The 18491-nt window shown below is 41.3% G+C and overlaps 1 protein-coding gene across 1 annotated transcript in view; it reads right to left on the bottom strand.

Annotated features, from left to right (window-relative positions):
* Window positions 1-18491, bottom strand: part of ghra (growth hormone receptor a) — a 108900-nt gene that overhangs the window by 68298 nt on the left and 22111 nt on the right. Inside the window, 1 exon segment of the mRNA XM_046346803.1 lies at window positions 17154-17235. Within this exon segment, the coding sequence (XP_046202759.1) occupies window positions 17154-17220 (67 nt within the window). The 5' untranslated portion in view covers window positions 17221-17235.

Here is an 18491-nt window from a genome sequence, read left to right as displayed (position 1 = left end):
AATTACAGTGCCAGAAAAAATTCATACCACTTGACTTATTCCATATTTCTATTCTACAATACCCCATAATGACAAAGTGAAAACTTGTTTTGAAAAATGTTAGCAAATTTATTGAAAATGAAATACCGAAATATATAATTTACTTTAGTATTTTGTCTCCCAGTGTCTGTTGGAAAGCAGACTGAACCAGGTTTTCCTCTAGGACTTTGCCTGTGCTTAGCTCCATTCTGTTTCTTTTTGATCCTGAGAAACTCCCCAATCCTTAACGATTACAAGCATACCCATAACATGATGCAGCCACCACTATGCTTGAAAATATGGAGAGTTTGCCCCAAACATAACATTTTGTATTCAGCACAAAAAGTGAATTGCTTTGCCACGTTTTTTTGAAGTATTACTTTAGTGTAAGGAGAGACGCTGGAGACGAGAAGCAGGTACATGGAGTGAACCTTTAATAACCAATGGACAGAAACAGAATACGGACAGCATCTGGACAGGGGAAACGTAAACGACAATAATGCTGACACGGGGAACCAACGGCGGAACAGTCAGATATAGATGGGGCAATCAACCAGGTGAAGGAGTTCAGGTGAGTCCAATGACTGCTGATGCACGTAATAATGGTGACACGTGTGCGTAATGAAGGGCAGACTGGCGCCCTCGAGTGCCAGAGAGGGAGCAGGGGTGGCATTTTAGTGCCTTATTGCAAACAAGAGGCATGTTTTGGAATAGCTGTGTTCTGTACAGACTTTCTTCATTTGACTCTGTCAATTAAGTTAGTATTGTGGAGTAACTACAATTTTGTCTCCTATCGCAGCCATTAATTAACCTCTGTAACGGTTTCCTTCCTCTCCAGCAAGTACAGTAAGTTAGGAAGGATGCCTATATCTTTGTAGTGACTGCGTGTATTGATAGACCATCCAAAGTGTAATTAATAACTTCACCATGCTCAAAGGGATATTCAAGATCTGTATTTTTTTTTAACCCATCTACCAATAGGTGCCCTTCTTCGCGAGGCATTGGAAAACCTCCCTGGTCTTTGTGGTTGAATCTATTTTTGAAATTGACTATTTGACTGAGGGACCTTACTTATAATGTGTGGGGTACAGAGATAAGGTAATCATTCAAAAAGCATGTTAAACACTAGTCTATGCAACTCATGTGACTTGTTAAGCACATGTTTTACTCCTGAACTTATTTAAGCTTGCCATAACAAACGTGTTGAATACTTAGAGAAGACATGTCAACTTTTTAAAAAGAATTATAAAAAAAAAATTCAGGGTTGATTTGTCCCGTATTTCAGTCAGACATTCCGACTTGTCTCCTACAGTCACGTTGCATTATTAAAATATCATAAGGATGTGGTACTGGTGAGGTTAAACACTTCTCCAATCGTTGCTGAGATCTGAGATCTGATATGTGCAGCGCAAAAAGAGAAGTAGACCAATGTCATAGACCAATCGTCAAGCAATCACATTTCTCCCCTTCAAATTAGTGGTTGGGTATTTCAGCCACACACCTGCTGCTGATAGGTGTATAAAACCAAGCTCACATCCATGCCATCTCTATAGACAAACATGGGCGAACACCTCTCCAAAAAGTCAGTTAGTAAAATGTCTACCCTGCTAGAGCTGCCCTGGGTCAACTGTATGTGCTGTTATTGTGAAGTGGAAACGTCTAGGAGAAGCAATAGTTCAGCCGCGAAGTGGTAGGCCACACAAGCTCACAGAATGGGACTGCTATTTGCTGAAGCGTGTAAAAATCATCTGTCCTAGGGTTTCAATACTCCCTACAGAGTTCCAAACTGTCTGGAAGCAATGTCAGCACAATAACTGTTCATCGGGAGCTCTATGAATTGGGTTTCCATGGCCGAGCAGCTACACACAAGCCTAAGATCGCCATTCGCAATACTAAGTGTCGCCTGGAGTGGTGTAAAGCTGAGTGGTGTAAAGCTTACCACCATTGGACTGAGGAGCAGTGGAAACATGTTCTCTGGAGTGATGAATAACGCTTCACCATCTGGCCGGCCAACGGACTAATCTGGGTTTGGCAGATGCCAGGGAACGCTACCTGCCTGAATGCATAGTGCCAACTGTAAAGTTTGTTGGAGGAGGAAAAATTGTCATAGTTCGGGCTAGACCACTTAGTTCCAGTGAAGGGAAATCTTAACACTACAGCATACAATGACATTGTACACAATTCTGTGCATACTACTTTGTGGGGGGAGGCCCTTTCCTGTTTCAGCAAGACAATGTCCCCATACACGAAGTGAGGTCCATACAGAAATGGTTTGTCGAGCTCAGTGTGGAGGAACTCGACTGTCCTGCACAGAGCCCTGAATTTCAACCCCATCGAAAACCTTTGTGATGAATTGGAACGCCGACTGCGAGCCAGGCCTAATCGCCCAACATCAGCGCCCGACCTCACTAATGCTAGTGGCTGAACGGAAACAAGTGCCAGCAACAATGTTCCAACATCTAGTGGGAAGCCTTCCCAGAAGAGTGGAGGCTGTTGTAGCAGCAAAGGGGGGACCAACTCCATATTAATGCCCATGATTTTGGAATGAGATGTTCGACAAGCAGTTGTCCACATACTTTTGGTCATGTAGTGTATTTTCTGTTACTTTTTCTGCTTCGTCACCTGAGACGTAAATGTTTCCTTGGCCAAATATTCCCAGATTTGCATAAAAACAGCCATACATGTGGTCTCTCATTTCTGCATTAACAAATTTGGCGTGAGGCAACAGAGTAGGCTACGAACGCTTCAATTAGCTCGTTTGGTGCAGTGAGAGAGTAGGGATGTAGCGCTGCCGGAGCTCACTGGAGCATTGCTCTGCCACGTCACAGAATGGTGCTCGTTTAGTGAAGTTAGAGCAAAGCTGAATCCATGTCTTGGAAGATCATACAATGATTCATTTGTATTCTACATAACAAAATCAAATATAATAGCATAGTATAACTGTCACACCAAAAAACACCACCGCAGTCGTTTCCTCTGAGATTTTAGGATGATTAGCTGAATAGTACCCCCAAAATGATATTGAGGCCAAAACTCAACAGCGCACACCTCTAGGCAGAATTTGTTTGTATTTAGACCAAATACAGGAAGGCTGTATAGTTTGACGACACCATCTGCTCTAATTTTCTCATAGAAAAGTAATTGAAGATCTAAATGCATATTCCCATGAAACTGATTGAGATGAAATGATTGACATGCAGATTGAATGTTTCATTGGTAAAAAAAAAAGGTAATGAATGCTGCCAACATTTTGCATTAATTAGGCTACACTGTCCCACGAATGTCCCGCAAAACCATCCTGTTGTGCCACATTTGTGTATTTTCAAATGTGGTCACTATACCCTTAACTAGTAGCATATTAGAAGTTTATTACCCTAACATTCTCACAATGTTGTGATGCTAGTTGAAATACATCCCTCATACCATTACATCCCTCCATCTCTCACCCTTTGAAAGTTATCCCCTGGTTCTTCTTCCATTCTTTCCCAGAACTGCTTGTCAGCATCTTTGGGCCCTGCTTCTCCTTAACCCTGCTACAAACTGTAAACACACCTCGGTGCTGCTCTTTGAAGGGTTCAGACTGAGGTCTCTGAAATTGTAGTGTGTGTGTGTACACTCTAGCGCAAATAAATGTAGCTTGAGATTTCCAGTAGCTACAGAACTTGCAAATACATTTAAAGTGCAGAAAAGACAAACAACCACTTTGGTAGAATTACCGTTAGATTTCTTAAAACTCTACTAAACAGGAGATCAATGAAAACTTGCTTGCAACCAAAATCCCACAAGACTAGCAGGTCAGTTGGCAAAATAATACAACATATGCCATAAAAATAAAACCCTACATTTGAATTTGATATTTGTTTTGATTATAACTCAGAATTGACTTTATTTAGGGGGCACTTGTGAGCAAGCCATAGAGTAGGTCACGAGCTCCGGATGAAATTGCATTTATTTACTACTTTGTTTGCGCTTTGACCCCAAAAGAACTAGGAAACACAGCCTTTAAATGACGTGCTTTACATTGTTCAACTTTTATTTTTGTTTTAATGCGTTAGATGGCGCCTAACCTGCAAAGGTTCAGCGGAGTCACTGACAAAAGAGAGAGCACTAGGCCCATGACGAGGAGCTCAAGTTCTTCAACAAGTGAAAAAATGAACACCGCGGATTTGAAATTTGAGGTTCTTGCTGCCCTCAGAGCAGACATTTCATCTATACTCATGGACCTCAAGAAGGCGCTCAGTGAGGACTTCAATTTTATTAAGTCGGAGTTATAAGCAGTAGAATGAACTTGCAAAGCATACAGCAATGGTTCGTACTGAACTGGATACAGTTAACCTCGACAACATTCCGCTGAAAAGGCAGCGCGCGAAATTCTAAAATATATTTTTTGAAATATGTTACTTTCACACATTAATAAGTCCAATACAACAAATGAAAGATAAACTTCTCGTTAATCAACTGTCATGACGTTGCCCTCTTTGGGTATAGCAAGCCCCCTCCCCCCTCTCCCTGCCTCCCCCTCTCCCTGCCTCCCCCCTTGCCTCCTTCAACTAGGCTACTGTGGTCAAAGAGAGGTCGTAAATTCCTGAGGAGAAGACCCTGCCACATGGCCACACAGTATAAGAGGCAGAGTACATTTTCATAGAGCACAAAGGAATTTCTTCCACCTCACAGAACTTGAGGTACGAACCAATTTCATGTTCCGGAGAAAGTATAAAAGATCGGTGAAGAATCCAGCTACGAACTGGTCCGTTTGTTACAACTTAGGGAAGCTCATGGGAGACGGTTTGGCCACATTACCATAACGCTGTTTATATAATAGCCTCAGATATGAGGTTTACATCTAATTGTTGTATAAGATGAATGAGTGAGTATGAAACTCTTTGTAAAATTGTGTAATACACTGCCAAAAAAATAAATAAAGGGAACACTTAAACAACACAATGTAACTCCAAGTCAATCACACTTCTGTGAAATCAAACTGTTCACTTAGGAAGCAACACTGATTGACAATACATTTCACATGCTGTTGTGCAAATGGAATAGACAACAGGTGGAAATTATAGGCAATTAGCAAGACACCCCCAATAAAGGAGTGGTTCTGAAGGTGGTGACCACAGACCACTTCTCATTTCCTATGCTTCCTGGCTGATGTTTTGGTCACTTTTGAATGCTGGCAGTGCTTTCACTCTAGTGGTAGCATGAGACGGAGTCTACAACCCACACAAGTGGCTCAGGTATTGCAGTTCATCCAGAATGACACATCAATGCGAGCTGTGGCAAGAAGGTTTGCTGTGTCTGTCAGGGAAGTGACCAGAGCATGGAGGCGCTACCAGGAGACAGGCCAGTACATCAGGAGACGTGGAGGAGGCCGTAGGAGGGCAGCAACCCAGCAGCAGGACCGCTACCTCCGCCTTTGTGCAAGAAGGAGCAGGAGGAGCACTGCCAGAGCCCTGCAAAATGACCTCCAGCAGGCCACAAATGCGCATGTGTCTGCTCAAACAGACTCCATGAGGGAGATATGAGGGCCCGACGTCCACAGGTGGGGGTTGTGCTTACAGCCCAACACCGTGCAGGACGTTTGTCATTTGCTAGAGAATTCGCCACTGGCGCCCTGTGCTCTTCACAGATGAAAGCAGGTTCACACTGAGCACATGACAGACGTGACAGTCTGGAGACGTCGTGGAGAACGTTCTGCTGCCTGCAACATCCTCCAGCATGACCGGTTTGGCAGTGGGTCAGTCATGGTGTGGGTTGGCATTTCTTTGGGGGGCCGCACAGCCCTCCATGTGCTCGCCAGAGGTAGCCTGACTGCCATTAGGCACCGAGATGAGATTCCCAGACCCCTTGTGAGACCATATGCTGGTGCGGTTGGCCCTGGGTTCCTCCTAATGCAAGACAATGCTAGACCTCATGTGGCTTGGGTGTGTCAGCAGTTCCTGCAAGAGGAAGGCATTGATGCTATGGACTGGCCTGCCCGTTCCCCAGACCTGAATCCAATTGAGCACATCTGGGACATCATGTCTCGCTCCATCCACCAATGGCACGTTGCACCACAGACTGTCTAGGAGTTGGCGGATGCTTTAGTCCAGGTCTGGGAGGAGATCCCTCAGGAGACCATCCGCCACCTCATCAAGAGCATGCCCAGGCGTTGTAGGGAGGTCATACAGGCACGTGGAGGCCACACACACTACTGGGCATCATTTTGACTTGTTTTAAGGACATTACATCAAAGTTGGATCAGCCTGTAGTGTGGTTTTCCACTTTAATTTTGAGTGTGACTCCAAATCCAGACCTCCATGGGTTGATAAATTTGATTTCCATTGATAATTTGTGTGATTTTGTTGTCAGCACATTCAACTATGTAAAGAAAAAAGTATTTAATAAGAATATTTCATTCATTCAGATTTTTTGAGCAGTGTATGATTTGACTGTTTAATGAAGGAAAACACAATTCCCTTTTGATTTGAACTCAATCAGAGGACCGCCCCTGAGCCCAGTTAGGTTCAGGCATCCTGGGACATCCCCTTTTCCGAATAAAACCCAACTTTGAGAAATTATCACCAGACCATGTTTTTCTCCATTAGGGGAGGACAAAGGTTGTAGACCATTGCTGAATCTTTTAACCATACCACGTGGTTAAACTCTTAGACTATCGATACCGACAGAATAAGAACAAGTCTTTGATATGAATTACTAGTCTGCAGCTAGGAATTCGGTATCATTGAACGCAAAGAACGACAACCGTCGAAACATTAATTCTATAATGAAACGAATGAATGTCACTCTGAACTATTCCATTTAACCGCAACAGAGAGACGGACAATTCTACAAAAGAAACAAACTTTTCACCAGCAATCAAGACGACACACTGAGCGTAAATATATATTTTGATTGCAAGTTCCCGAATGAGTGAGCGTCCATGCGTAAAGGATTAGCATTTCAATTGTTATAATTATTAACTCTGTAGTGACTTTTTAGTTTACCCCCACTTCCCCTTTTGTCTAACAAGCCGCCATGCCGGTTTAGCCCACTAGGGCTCATTCTCCTATCATTCCTTGTAACCATATTTACTATTTGTTTATGCATTTCTGTGAATTACTTTGTAATAAATAAATTATTTAAGACAATTGATGTATGGATGACTCATAGTGAAGACTGGGTTTGTGCAGATAACCAACAATTTACGACATTTGGAATGAGACTAACGTGAGGTAAAGTAAATCATTCATTAAATCAGAGGACTATGGATCAGATATGAAAATATCTAAAAGGTTATATTAGGAAATTATAACCTTGTAATCTGAATATTTTTCACTGGTGCCCCGACTTCCTAGTTAATTACAGAGAATCTTTGATTAAAAAAAACTATAAGTCTTCAATTTAATGATAGTAAAGACATGACACTACCCATCGTGTCCGATTTCAAAAATACTTTACAGCGAAAGCACAACATATGATTATGTTAGATCACCGCCAAGTAAAACAAAACACAGCCATTTTCCCAGCCAAAGATAGGAGTCACAAAAAGCAGAAATATAGATAAAATTAATCACTAACCTTTGATGATCTTCATCAAATGACACTCATAGGACATAATGTTACACAATACATGTATGTTTTGTTCGATAATGTGCATGTTTATATCCAAACATTGCAGTTTACATTGGTGCATTATGTGCAGTAATGTTTTGATTCCAAAACATCCAGTGATTTTGCAGAAATACTCATAATAAACATTGATAAAATATACTAGTGTTATTCACAGAATTAAAGATAGCGGTTGCATTAAGGAGAAGTCTGTGTCAGATTTGTTTTTAAACTTTACGGAAAAAGCATAATCTGAGAACGGCGCTCAGAGCAGAAGTTAACAATATAAATATTAACTTACCTTTGATGATCTTCATCAGAAGGCATTCCCAGGAATCCCAGTTCAACAATAAATTACTGATTTGCTCAATAAAGTCCAGCATTTATGTCTAAATAGCCACCTGTTGTTAGCGTGTTCAGCCCAGTAATCCATCTTCATGAGGCGCGAGCACTTAGTCCAGACAAAAACTCAAAACGTTCCATTACAGGTCGTAGAAACAAGTCAAACGATGTATGGAATCAATCTTTAGGATGTTTAACATAAACCATCAATAATGTTCCAACCGGAGAATTCCTATGTCTGAAGAAAAGCACTGGAACGAGAGCTAACTCTGTCGGAAAGCGATCATCACGAGCCTGAGAAACTCTGCCAGACCACTGACTCAAAACAGGTCTCATGAGCCCCTCCTTTATAGCAGAAGCCTATAAAGGAGGGGCTCATGTCTAAAGACGGTTGACATCTAGTGGAAGTGCAACTTAACTCCATAGACACTGTGTATTCGGTAGGCCAAGCTTTGAAAAACTACAAACCTCAGATTTCCCACTTCCTGGTTGGAGGTTCTTCTTTTCTCAGGTTTTTGCCTGCCATATGAGTTCTGTTATACTCACATACATCATTCAAACAGTTTTAGAAACTTCAGAGTGTTTTCTATCCAATACTAATAATGATATGTATATATTAGCATATGCGACAGAGTAGGAGGCTGTTCACTCTGGGCAAGCTATTCATCCAAAAGTGAAAATGCTGCCCCCTATCCCAAAAGAGTTAAGAAAACTGTCTCCAACATGGAACAAGGCTTGTCAACATGCTCAGACAACACAACAAACCATGTGGCTAGCCTTAAGGAACAATGCATATATTTACAAGGTTATATGCAAAGATCCAATATCAGGGTATCGGAGGACCCGGGCTCAAGTTCTACTTCATCTGTCTCAATGTTATTGATGGAAGCCCTCAAATTGGATAAAGACGTCCTTGTAGATCGCTCATATCAGGGCTCTCAAGTAAGAAAGCCTGGCGGAAAACCTTGCGTCATTGTGGCTCAACTACACTAGTATCAGGATTGTACTGATGCTCTTCGGCGTGCCAGAGAATTTGACCCACTTCGATGCAACAGAGCACCCATCTCCATCTTCCCAGACTATGCCCCCCAGCATGACCGTGCCTCTTTCAATGATGTCAAGAGTCTGCTGCGTGGACGGACCGACGTTCGGTATGATATGGAGCCGGGCAGGAAAAGCCACATAACATACAACGGCTCTGAGAAAGAGTTCCAAGACCCCCATAAAGCGATGGCCTTCATAAAGGTGAACGTTCTACAGAGGTCAGATGAAGCAAATGGCTGAATGTTTACCTATTTGGCAATTAGGGTAATGGACGAATGGGGCTACCAATGCAGACTCAGTCTCTCTTTTGTAGATACTGTATAGCGTTGCCAGTGGTATCAGTTGAGATTGTTATTATTAGGTAACGTTAAGTGCCTAAGTTCTGGTGAGTCAATTCTCCCTTTGTGTCAACGTGTTATTTTATTACCATGAAGCTGCTCATTTCTATTTATCGATGGTACCCATATCCAGTGTAGATAACCTAATAATAGAACTGTACTTTGTCATTACTTTAAAGATGTTGCTACTAACTTAGTGAAATTGCTGTAAGATGTGGCTTATAAAATGTTTTATACTTTCTTTTAAAAACAGCCTAGTTTTGGATTGTAGATTAGTATTTCTTATTTATTTATTATGCACAACTTGTTTTTAAAATCCTTCACTATCTCATCTCAGCAGGGCTCTCTACTCGATAGGTGTATTGTTCCCCACTACAAGAACATTATGTAAGGATATCTTTGCGTGGGGATTAGCAGTTACCTTATTCTATTAAATGACCAGGGTGGGTTTTCTTTTTCATACCAGACTTCAGAGTATGTTTTTTTTTTTCCTTCAACTTTTTTGTTGTTGAATGTTTGGACAAATGTTTAATGGATCAGTTGTTATTGTAATCTGGTCTCTATCCTTTTCCCACCTGACTTTACATGGCTAGGCCTAATATCACGAGAGGGACGGCTGGTTGCTCTGTCACTTTTGCTAGCTGGAATGTTAAGTCACCCAGTGAAACGAAAAAGGGCTCTCTCAATTAAAATCACCTTAAAGTGGATATCCGCCATTCTTCAGGAGACATCTCCGTACTTTCGACCACTCTCGTTTCAAAGGAGGGTGGATCGGTCAATCATACCATTCCAACGTTCATTCTAAAACTAAAGGAGCTGCTATTTGAATTAGTAAAAACATACCGTTCGCAATGTCAACTGTAGAGGCAGACTCAACCGGCTGTTTCATTTTTGTAGTGGGAAGACTGTTGTTTTCTTGTCTAACATCTACGCACCAAATTGGATAACAGTTCATTCTTCACAAATGTATTTTCTCAATGACCTAATATGGACACACACCACCCAATACTAGGTGGTGATATGAATTGGGTAATGTCGCCCAATCTGGATCGTAGCGTTCCTAAAGTATCATCTTCATCCAAGACAGTATCCACAACTCAGCTATTTCTTAAGACATATGGCATATCTGATGCGTGGGTGTTTCTGCAATGCCACAGCTAGGGAGTATTATGCTTTTCTCACCCGTTCATAAGACCTTCTCACGTATAGACTACTTTGTCCTAGACAATAGATTTCTGCCACTTATCACGGAGTGTGATTACCAAGCCATAGTAATTTTGGATCATTCTCCGCTTACTATGAAACTACTTCTACCAAATACACAGCCTAATTATCGCCCTTGTTATCAGAAGAAACCTTTGTCGCTTTTATATCATCTCAAATGGAGCAATTTCAAAACTCTGGAATGTCTCCTAAAATAGTATGGGAATCAACAAAGGCTTATCTTAGATGACCAATTTATTTCGAACAGTGCAGGATTAAAGAAGTGCAATATGCAACGCCTAGGGGAATTTACAAATCAAATCTTGGATTTGTATATGGCATATTCTGCAGATCTGCAGATTTCCTAAAACAACGTTTGCCACTTCGGAGAGTTTGATCTTCTTTCAACTCGACAAGCTGAAAATCGAATGAGCAAATCTCGATGCAAAAACTACGAACACGGAGAGAAACCGGAGAAAATGCCAGCACACCAGCTGCGTCAGAGAACCGCAAATCAAACCATTCCTGAGATGACTGACGAGCTGGGTAACAAATGTATTGATCATTTAGGGGTCAATTCATGCTTTCATAACTTTTACTCAAAATTAAACACTTCGGAATCCGCTGGTAATACCACCTTAAATCAACACCTTTTGAGTTCTTAGGCATACCTACAGTGGAGCCTGAGAGTGCTGTTGAATAAGAAGAACAGTGCTCTGCAGGAGAGATTGCGTTGACAATTAAATATATGCCTTGTGGTAAATCTCTTCAACCTGCCGGATTTCCGAGCAAATTCTTGAAAAACATTCTCAGATCAACTCTCCTCTCTTGCTTTCCGTATTTGAGGAATCAGTCTCCTCAAACTCTTTACCCTCAACAATGAGACGAGAATATATTTAACTTATTTGGAAAAAGGAAAACAAACCTCTTGAGTGTGGTTCATATAGGCCGATTTCTTTACTGAATTTTAATGTAAAGGTAGTTTCTAAGATGACTGCTTGCCATTTTGAGTCAGTCCTTCCAATATCACCACAGATCAAACTGGTTTCATAAAAAAAAAAACGTTATTCTTTTTCAACATCAGACGTCTTTATAATTAATATACTTCATAACCCTCAGTAAACCAACCCATTTGATTATTACTCATTGTATATCATGCCTGCTTAAAGTCTGGTTTTGGGGTGGGGCTCTGTTAGAGAATTGGGGAGGGGGGTTGGGATGGGTTTGATTTGGTAGGGGAGCAGTGTGTGTTCTGCCCTCTACCTATTCTGTCATCTGTATAATCATAACAATGGCAAATAATTTATTAAAAACTTTATTTAGTTACAAATATCGACAGTCCTGGGATATTTTACACCCAATCTTGATAAGAAATGGCCATACCAGAAACGTATTTTAAAGACCGTTGTAGCCTATTGAGTGAATAACATAAATTGGAAACAAATAAAATAATATGAGTAGGCTACACCAACATTAGTTTTCCATTCATTTTCACAAAAAAGGAAATACTTTATTTCAGTTGTACGGGAATGATTTTCAAAGAGATATATCACCCTCAGGATCAAATTGAGGGCAAAATTGTCTTGACAAATGTTGGTTGCAATGAGGACTAAAAGATAACCCTGACATCTGTATTAGGAGAGGTAAATCAGTGGCCAATGCTGGTTGTAATTGTATTAGGAGAGGTAAATCAGTGGCCAATGCTGGTTGTAATTGTATTAGGAGAGGTAAATCAGTGGCCAATGCTGGTTGTAATTGTATTAGGAGAGGTAAATCAGTGGCCAATGCTGGTTGTAATTGTATTAGGAGAGGTAAATCAGTGGCCAATGCTGGTTGTAATTGTATTAGGAGAGGTAAATCAGTGGCCAATGCTGGTTGTAATTGTATTAGGAGAGGTAAATCAGTGGCCAATGCTGGTTGTAATTGTATTAGGAGAGGTAAATCAGTGGCCAATGCTGGTTGTAATTGTATTAGGAGAGGTAAATCAGTGGCCAATGCTGGTTGTAATTGTATTAGGAGAGGTAAATCAGTGGCCAATGCTGGTTGTAATTGTATTAGGAGAGGTAAATCAGTGGCCAATGCTGGTTGTAATTGTATTAGGAGAGATAAATCAGTGGCCAATGCTGGTTGTAATTGTATTAGGAGAGGTAAATCAGTGGCCAATGCTGGTTGTAATTGTATTAGGAGAGGTAAATCAGTGGCCAATGCTGGTTGTAATTGTATTAGGAGAGGTAAATCAGTGGCCAATGCTGGTTGTAATTGTATTAGGAGAGGTAAATCAGTGGCCAATGCTGGTTGTAATTGTATTAGGAGAGGTAAATCAGTGGCCAATGCTGGTTGTAATTGTATTAGGAGAGGTAAATCAGTGGCCAATGCTGGTTGTAATTGTATTAGGAGAGGTAAATCAGTGGCCAATGCTGGTTGTAATTGTATTAGGAGAGGTAAATCAGTGGCCAATGCTGGTTGTAATTGTATTAGGAGAGGTAAATCAGTGGCCAATGCTGGTTGTAATTGTATTAGGAGAGGTAAATCAGTGGCCAATGCTGGTTGTAATTGTATTAGGAGAGGTAAATCAGTGGCCAATGCTGGTTGTAATTGTATTAGGAGAGGTAAATCAGTGGCCAATGCTGGTTGTAATTGTATTAGGAGAGGTAAATCAGTGGCCAATGCTGGTTGTAATTGTATTAGGAGAGGTAAATCAGTGGCCAATGCTGGTTGTAATTGTATTAGGAGAGGTAAATCAGTGGCCAATGCTGGTTGTAATTGTATTAGGAGAGGTAAATCAGTGGCCCATGCTGGTTGTAATTGAGATCAGCTGTGCTGGTGATGTTAGTGTGTACTGACCGTTTAAACGAGGAATCAGCTGGTGGCCATCAATGGTTGCAATAGGTGTGAGGGAAAAATTATGTATTCACCTTACTTGTTGGCTATGTAACAATTATTTACTTAACGAACAGTAAGATATATTTCTGTCCTGCTAATGCTGTGTTTTATGGTCTTTATAGACTCTCAGCCTAACAGTCAGTCAAGACTGGTGGGCTGACGGTCTCATTATTGCAAAAATGAATTGATATTAAATAAAGATGATTGTTTGAAGAAATTACCGAGACCAAGTCTCTCTCAGTACTGAATTTCCATGACATAGGCCCTAGAGTTTTCTAAACAAAACATACCCACATAAAAAAATACTATAGTATTCACTGTAGTGTTTTTGCAGACTGTAGTATTTAATGTAGTATACTGTAGTATTTACAGTTAACTATAGTAGAAATACTGTAGTAAAAAAACTGTAGAATATACTATAGTAATTCATGTAATGTTTTTACAGATTGTGGTATTCTGTAGTATTTACTGTAGTGTTTTTGCAGACTGTAGTATTTACTGTAGTGTTTTTGCAGACTGTAGTATTTACTGTAGTGTTTTTGCATATTTACTGTTGTGTCTGTGTTTTATTATCATCACTGACATAGAATTGGAAGCTTTCTCCTTTAGAGCAAATTTTCCATAACCTGTAGGTAGGACAGGGGTCTGAATGGATAGCTCAGCGCTTCTGCTCTTTTCTAGAACCTGTCGGTAACACCATTTGGTCTATACTTGGCATGTAGGTTTCCCAATTATTGATAAACAGAGAGTAGCAGCAGCGTACAAGAGGGGATGGGGGAGGGGCACACAGTGCAAATAGTCTGGGTAGCCATTTGATTACCTGTTCAGGTATCTTATGTCATGTTTTGTCATTGATTATCATGTCTTGTCCCTGTGCTTCCCCTTCTATTCGTTTCCCTCTGCTGGTCTTATTAGGTTCTTTCCCTCTTTCTATCCCTCTCTCTCCCCCTCCCTCTCTCACTCCTCTGGGCTCTCTCTTCTCTCTAGGTCGTTCCGTATTTCCTGCTCCCAGCTGTTCCTATTCCCTAATCAATCATTTAGTCTTCCCACACCTGTTCCTTATCTTTTCCCCTGATTAGAGTCCCTATTTCTTCCCTTGTTTTCCGTTCCTGTCCTGTCGGATCCTTGTCTATTATTCACCGTGCTGTGTCTATGTATTGCCCTGTCGTTTGTCGTGTTTCCCTCAGATGCTGCGTGGTGAGCAGGTGTCTGAGTCTGCTACGTTCAAGTGCCTGCCCGAGGCAACCTGCAGTTCTTGATCAAGTCTCCAGTCTGTTCTCATGTCATTACTGAATAGTATTATGCCTTTTGTTTGTAAAGTAACTTTACTGGATTAAAAACTCTGTTTTATGAACAATTTGAACATTTTGGGTCCTCATTCACCCGCATAACATCTTATGGCTTCAGGGGTAAAAACTGACTACCTGAGATGCCTTTTTGTCCTCCAGACTTGGCACTCCGGTACCGCTTGCCATGTGGTAGTAGAGAGAACAGTCCATTACTGGGGTGGCTGGGGTCTTTGACAATTTTTAGGTCTATGGCCAACTGTATTATTTTGCTATACTGTAGTTAAAAATGTAGTATTTTTGCAGACTGCAGTATCTTTGCGGAAATTACTGTAGTATTTACTGTAGCATTCTACAGTATACCACCAACATTCTATAGTAACTTCTACACATGATCAAGAGATAATACAGTGTGTAGTATAGTATTATATAGTTTACTATAGAATTCCATAGTAAGAACTGTAGGATTCTATAGTAAACTGTAGAATTTGTTCATGTGGGCACTTATAATTTCTCTTACAGGTTGGGGTAATAAACTATGACGGGGACCTTTATTAGGACTAGAAGCACACGTGCACCCGCACATCATCATCATCTTCATCAGGGCTGCTGAAAGGAAAGACTGGGGTCTGTAAGTTAGGAGTGTGTGTTTGCTCCCACTATCAGCAGCTGTTCTTTGTGTACAGATGTTTCACGGTTGTTGAGGAACACAGGCCAGTTTGCCATAGCACAGCAGTCGTTGGCAACCAATCAAACGAATACAGAACTCTGTGGTTCCCGGAGAATACTCAGCCCATGACAGCGTCCCAAATGACACCCTATTCCCCATAGGGCTCTGGTCAAAAGTACTGCACTACAGTATAGGGTATAAATTGCCATTTGGTACACAGCCTTTGTTTGAGGACCCGTCGTTATCTAGATGGTATCAGTAGTTTTTGTAAACTGGAAGCGATAAAAGTGTTTGCAGCAGTTACGGGGGGGGGGGGGCAGCCTATTCCCAGGGGAACTAAGGACCACAGGTTAACGACCGACACTAGCATTCAACTATTTGTGCATCATTTTAGGTGCCCCCAGTTGCACGGTGCTGCATATTCCTAACACTTCAGTAATGCATGTCAAGAACTCAAAACCAGAGAGAGCTCACTAGTGACCATTTGAAAATTAAGAAAGAACAGTAGTAAGCACCAGACCTGTTATGATTCTCGTTACGTAGCCAATAAGCAAACTTTTCAAATGGTTAAAATGACATGTTCTACATGTTCTGTCACCTGCCTGAAGCGTATCCATACCCGCATCTAACTTTCTAAAAGTCCAGAAACAAAGTGAGGCTTAATTTCATCCCATAGTCTACATGTACTAGTGTGAGAGGAGAGAGATTCCTGTGTGGGATCCCTCTCCTCTCTCCTTCCAAAGACAGGTGGCCAACAGAGACTCATAACTTGGAGGAGAAAAGGAGGAGAATAGGAGAAAAGGCAGAGGAGAGAATTGAGGACTCCCTATGGGAGTGAGTCCTGTTAAACCACTACCAGACAGGCACAGAGAGAGACATTCTCGATCACTCAGATTGACCCCACCATTGTGTGAGGGAACAGCTTCTACAAACTGGCCAAGAGCTGTTCACTTTAACCCACTTCCAATGGACAGAGTCCATTTGAGCAGCAGCCAGTGCATCGCACCACTGCGGGTCCAGCTCTCTCGGTTACTCCATATGCTGAACTCAGAGACTGGGAGCATAGTTTAACAAACAATGTGGTAACAAAATATGGCCAATTGGACATTCCTGAAATATAGTCCCTGAGATTGCACCATTCAGGAGACACTGCATTTTACATGGTTATTATACCAAAACAATTGTGGTTCCCCTCTTTTCACACATGATTTATTTTGTTTAAATTGGTTTTACATATTTTTTGTCCTAGAGTAGCAGTGGTTATTAAACATATATTTAATGCATGTCTTCCCGGGCTGTATGGGGGGGTCAACATGTAGCCCATCATGTCCCTCTGTCCGTCCGTCTGTGTGTCTGTCTGTCCCTGTCACAGCCCAGTCCACCTTCACTACTGATCCGATGCGGTTTGACTGGCTAGAAAAGAAAAGGCTGCTGTTTGCTCAACCACCCACCTTTTCCAATGTGTGCAAATGCAGGGCTCTGCAACTGTTGTCTGACATAACATTTGATAACAAGCGTCAATGCCGTGTACTATGCAATATTGAATGAAACAAGAAAGGACATTGATTCACGTGTTGCAGATTTCAAACAAAAAGAGAGCAAGAGATCTGATTGAGAAACATTGGTATTGTGTTATACTGTGTATGAGATGACTGTCAGTAACAGTGAGATACAATATGAGTGTCATATGTTTTATCACATCACTCTCTCTCTCTCTCTACAGTGGTAAAAATGACATGAGACAAACACGAGTGTGTGAGGCGAGTAGTAGCAGCCTACCTGATGATGTCACAGCAGACAGCCAACCCAGGGAGGGGAAGAGGAGGAGAAAATATGGCGATGCCATGACGGGGGGGCTTCACTTTGGTGGAGAGAGAGGGGGGGGAGAGAGAAGGATAATCGTCATTGATGACATCTCCTTGTAAAATATTAAGCCAAACTCTACCCAGTGCTCTCTCTCACTTTCCCTCCCCATCTCTCTCTCCCCCTTCTATGCCCTGTTAGCACAAACTGTGACTGCCATGTATTTTCAGCTGGCCAATGTGAAACCCAGAAAACACATAATTAACCTGCATAAGATGTGTCAGACCATGTGTTTGTGTAGTGTGTGTCCTTAATATCAGAGGTATAACTTGCGTGCATATGGAATGGTTCTCTCTCAGGCTATATGCATTGATTGTACAGACGCAAGATCTTCATTTGAGACAGTCTGCTACAGCAGGAAAATAATCCTGTAGCAACAGGAAATGTGAATTATGTGGATTATAATTAATGGAAATGTATGGGGTTGATACATTTTCCGTTAGGGAAAATTACGTCTGACATTTTAAAGTGGAAATTACAAACATTAGAAGCCTTTTTAAATCGTGAATATACGACAAGTTGGCATTTCCTGCTGTTGAGGAAAATTCTCAGCCACAAAAGAGTGATCATATTTAGAGCCTTCTGAACAGAACCACTATTGTTTTCATTACGTTTCACTGTTCCGACCAGCATAATAAAGTTCTGAACCGCTTAGAACCAAAACAAAAGTACCAGTTTACATCGTTGACTTTCTGTTCCTTTTTTGACCTGTGAAATCGACATTGTTTTTACATTTAAATAATTAAATTACTCAACAAATCAGTGGGGATAGAGCAGCTTGCTACGCTTGTTTACAAGTGTACTATAGGGCGCAAGCTGCGACTGAAACGTTGCGGGTGGGGAGAGAAAGAGAGTGGTGGACATGGAGGAGGGTTGGCTTGAAGTGCTGGGCATCATGATATGGCGCGCATTATAATGCATTTAGGATATTAGGAGTAGGCCTATCATTATTTCACTGAATTACATAGCTAATTATAACTAGCAGCTAAGATACCTACTGAGGAGCTGTTAATATGGAGGAACTTTGAACATGAGTTGCCTCAATGCCCTGGACAAGAGCAAGCTAACAAGCTTGTGTGGGGGGCAGCGGTACCAGAATTCAAAACAAGTCTAACCTTTTGGTAGATAATAAATACATCTGGCCCCTCTTTGGACACTGTGTTAACAAACCTCCAAACGAGCTTCAACGCCATACAACACTCCTTCCGTGGCCTCCAACTGCTTTTAAAATGCTAGTAAAACAAAATGTATGCT

Source organism: Oncorhynchus gorbuscha, linkage group LG04 (assembly GCF_021184085.1).
Source record: "Oncorhynchus gorbuscha isolate QuinsamMale2020 ecotype Even-year linkage group LG04, OgorEven_v1.0, whole genome shotgun sequence".
NCBI classification, from domain to species: Eukaryota; Metazoa; Chordata; class Actinopteri; order Salmoniformes; family Salmonidae; genus Oncorhynchus; species Oncorhynchus gorbuscha.
This window is presented reverse-complemented; position numbering and strand designations above follow the sequence as displayed.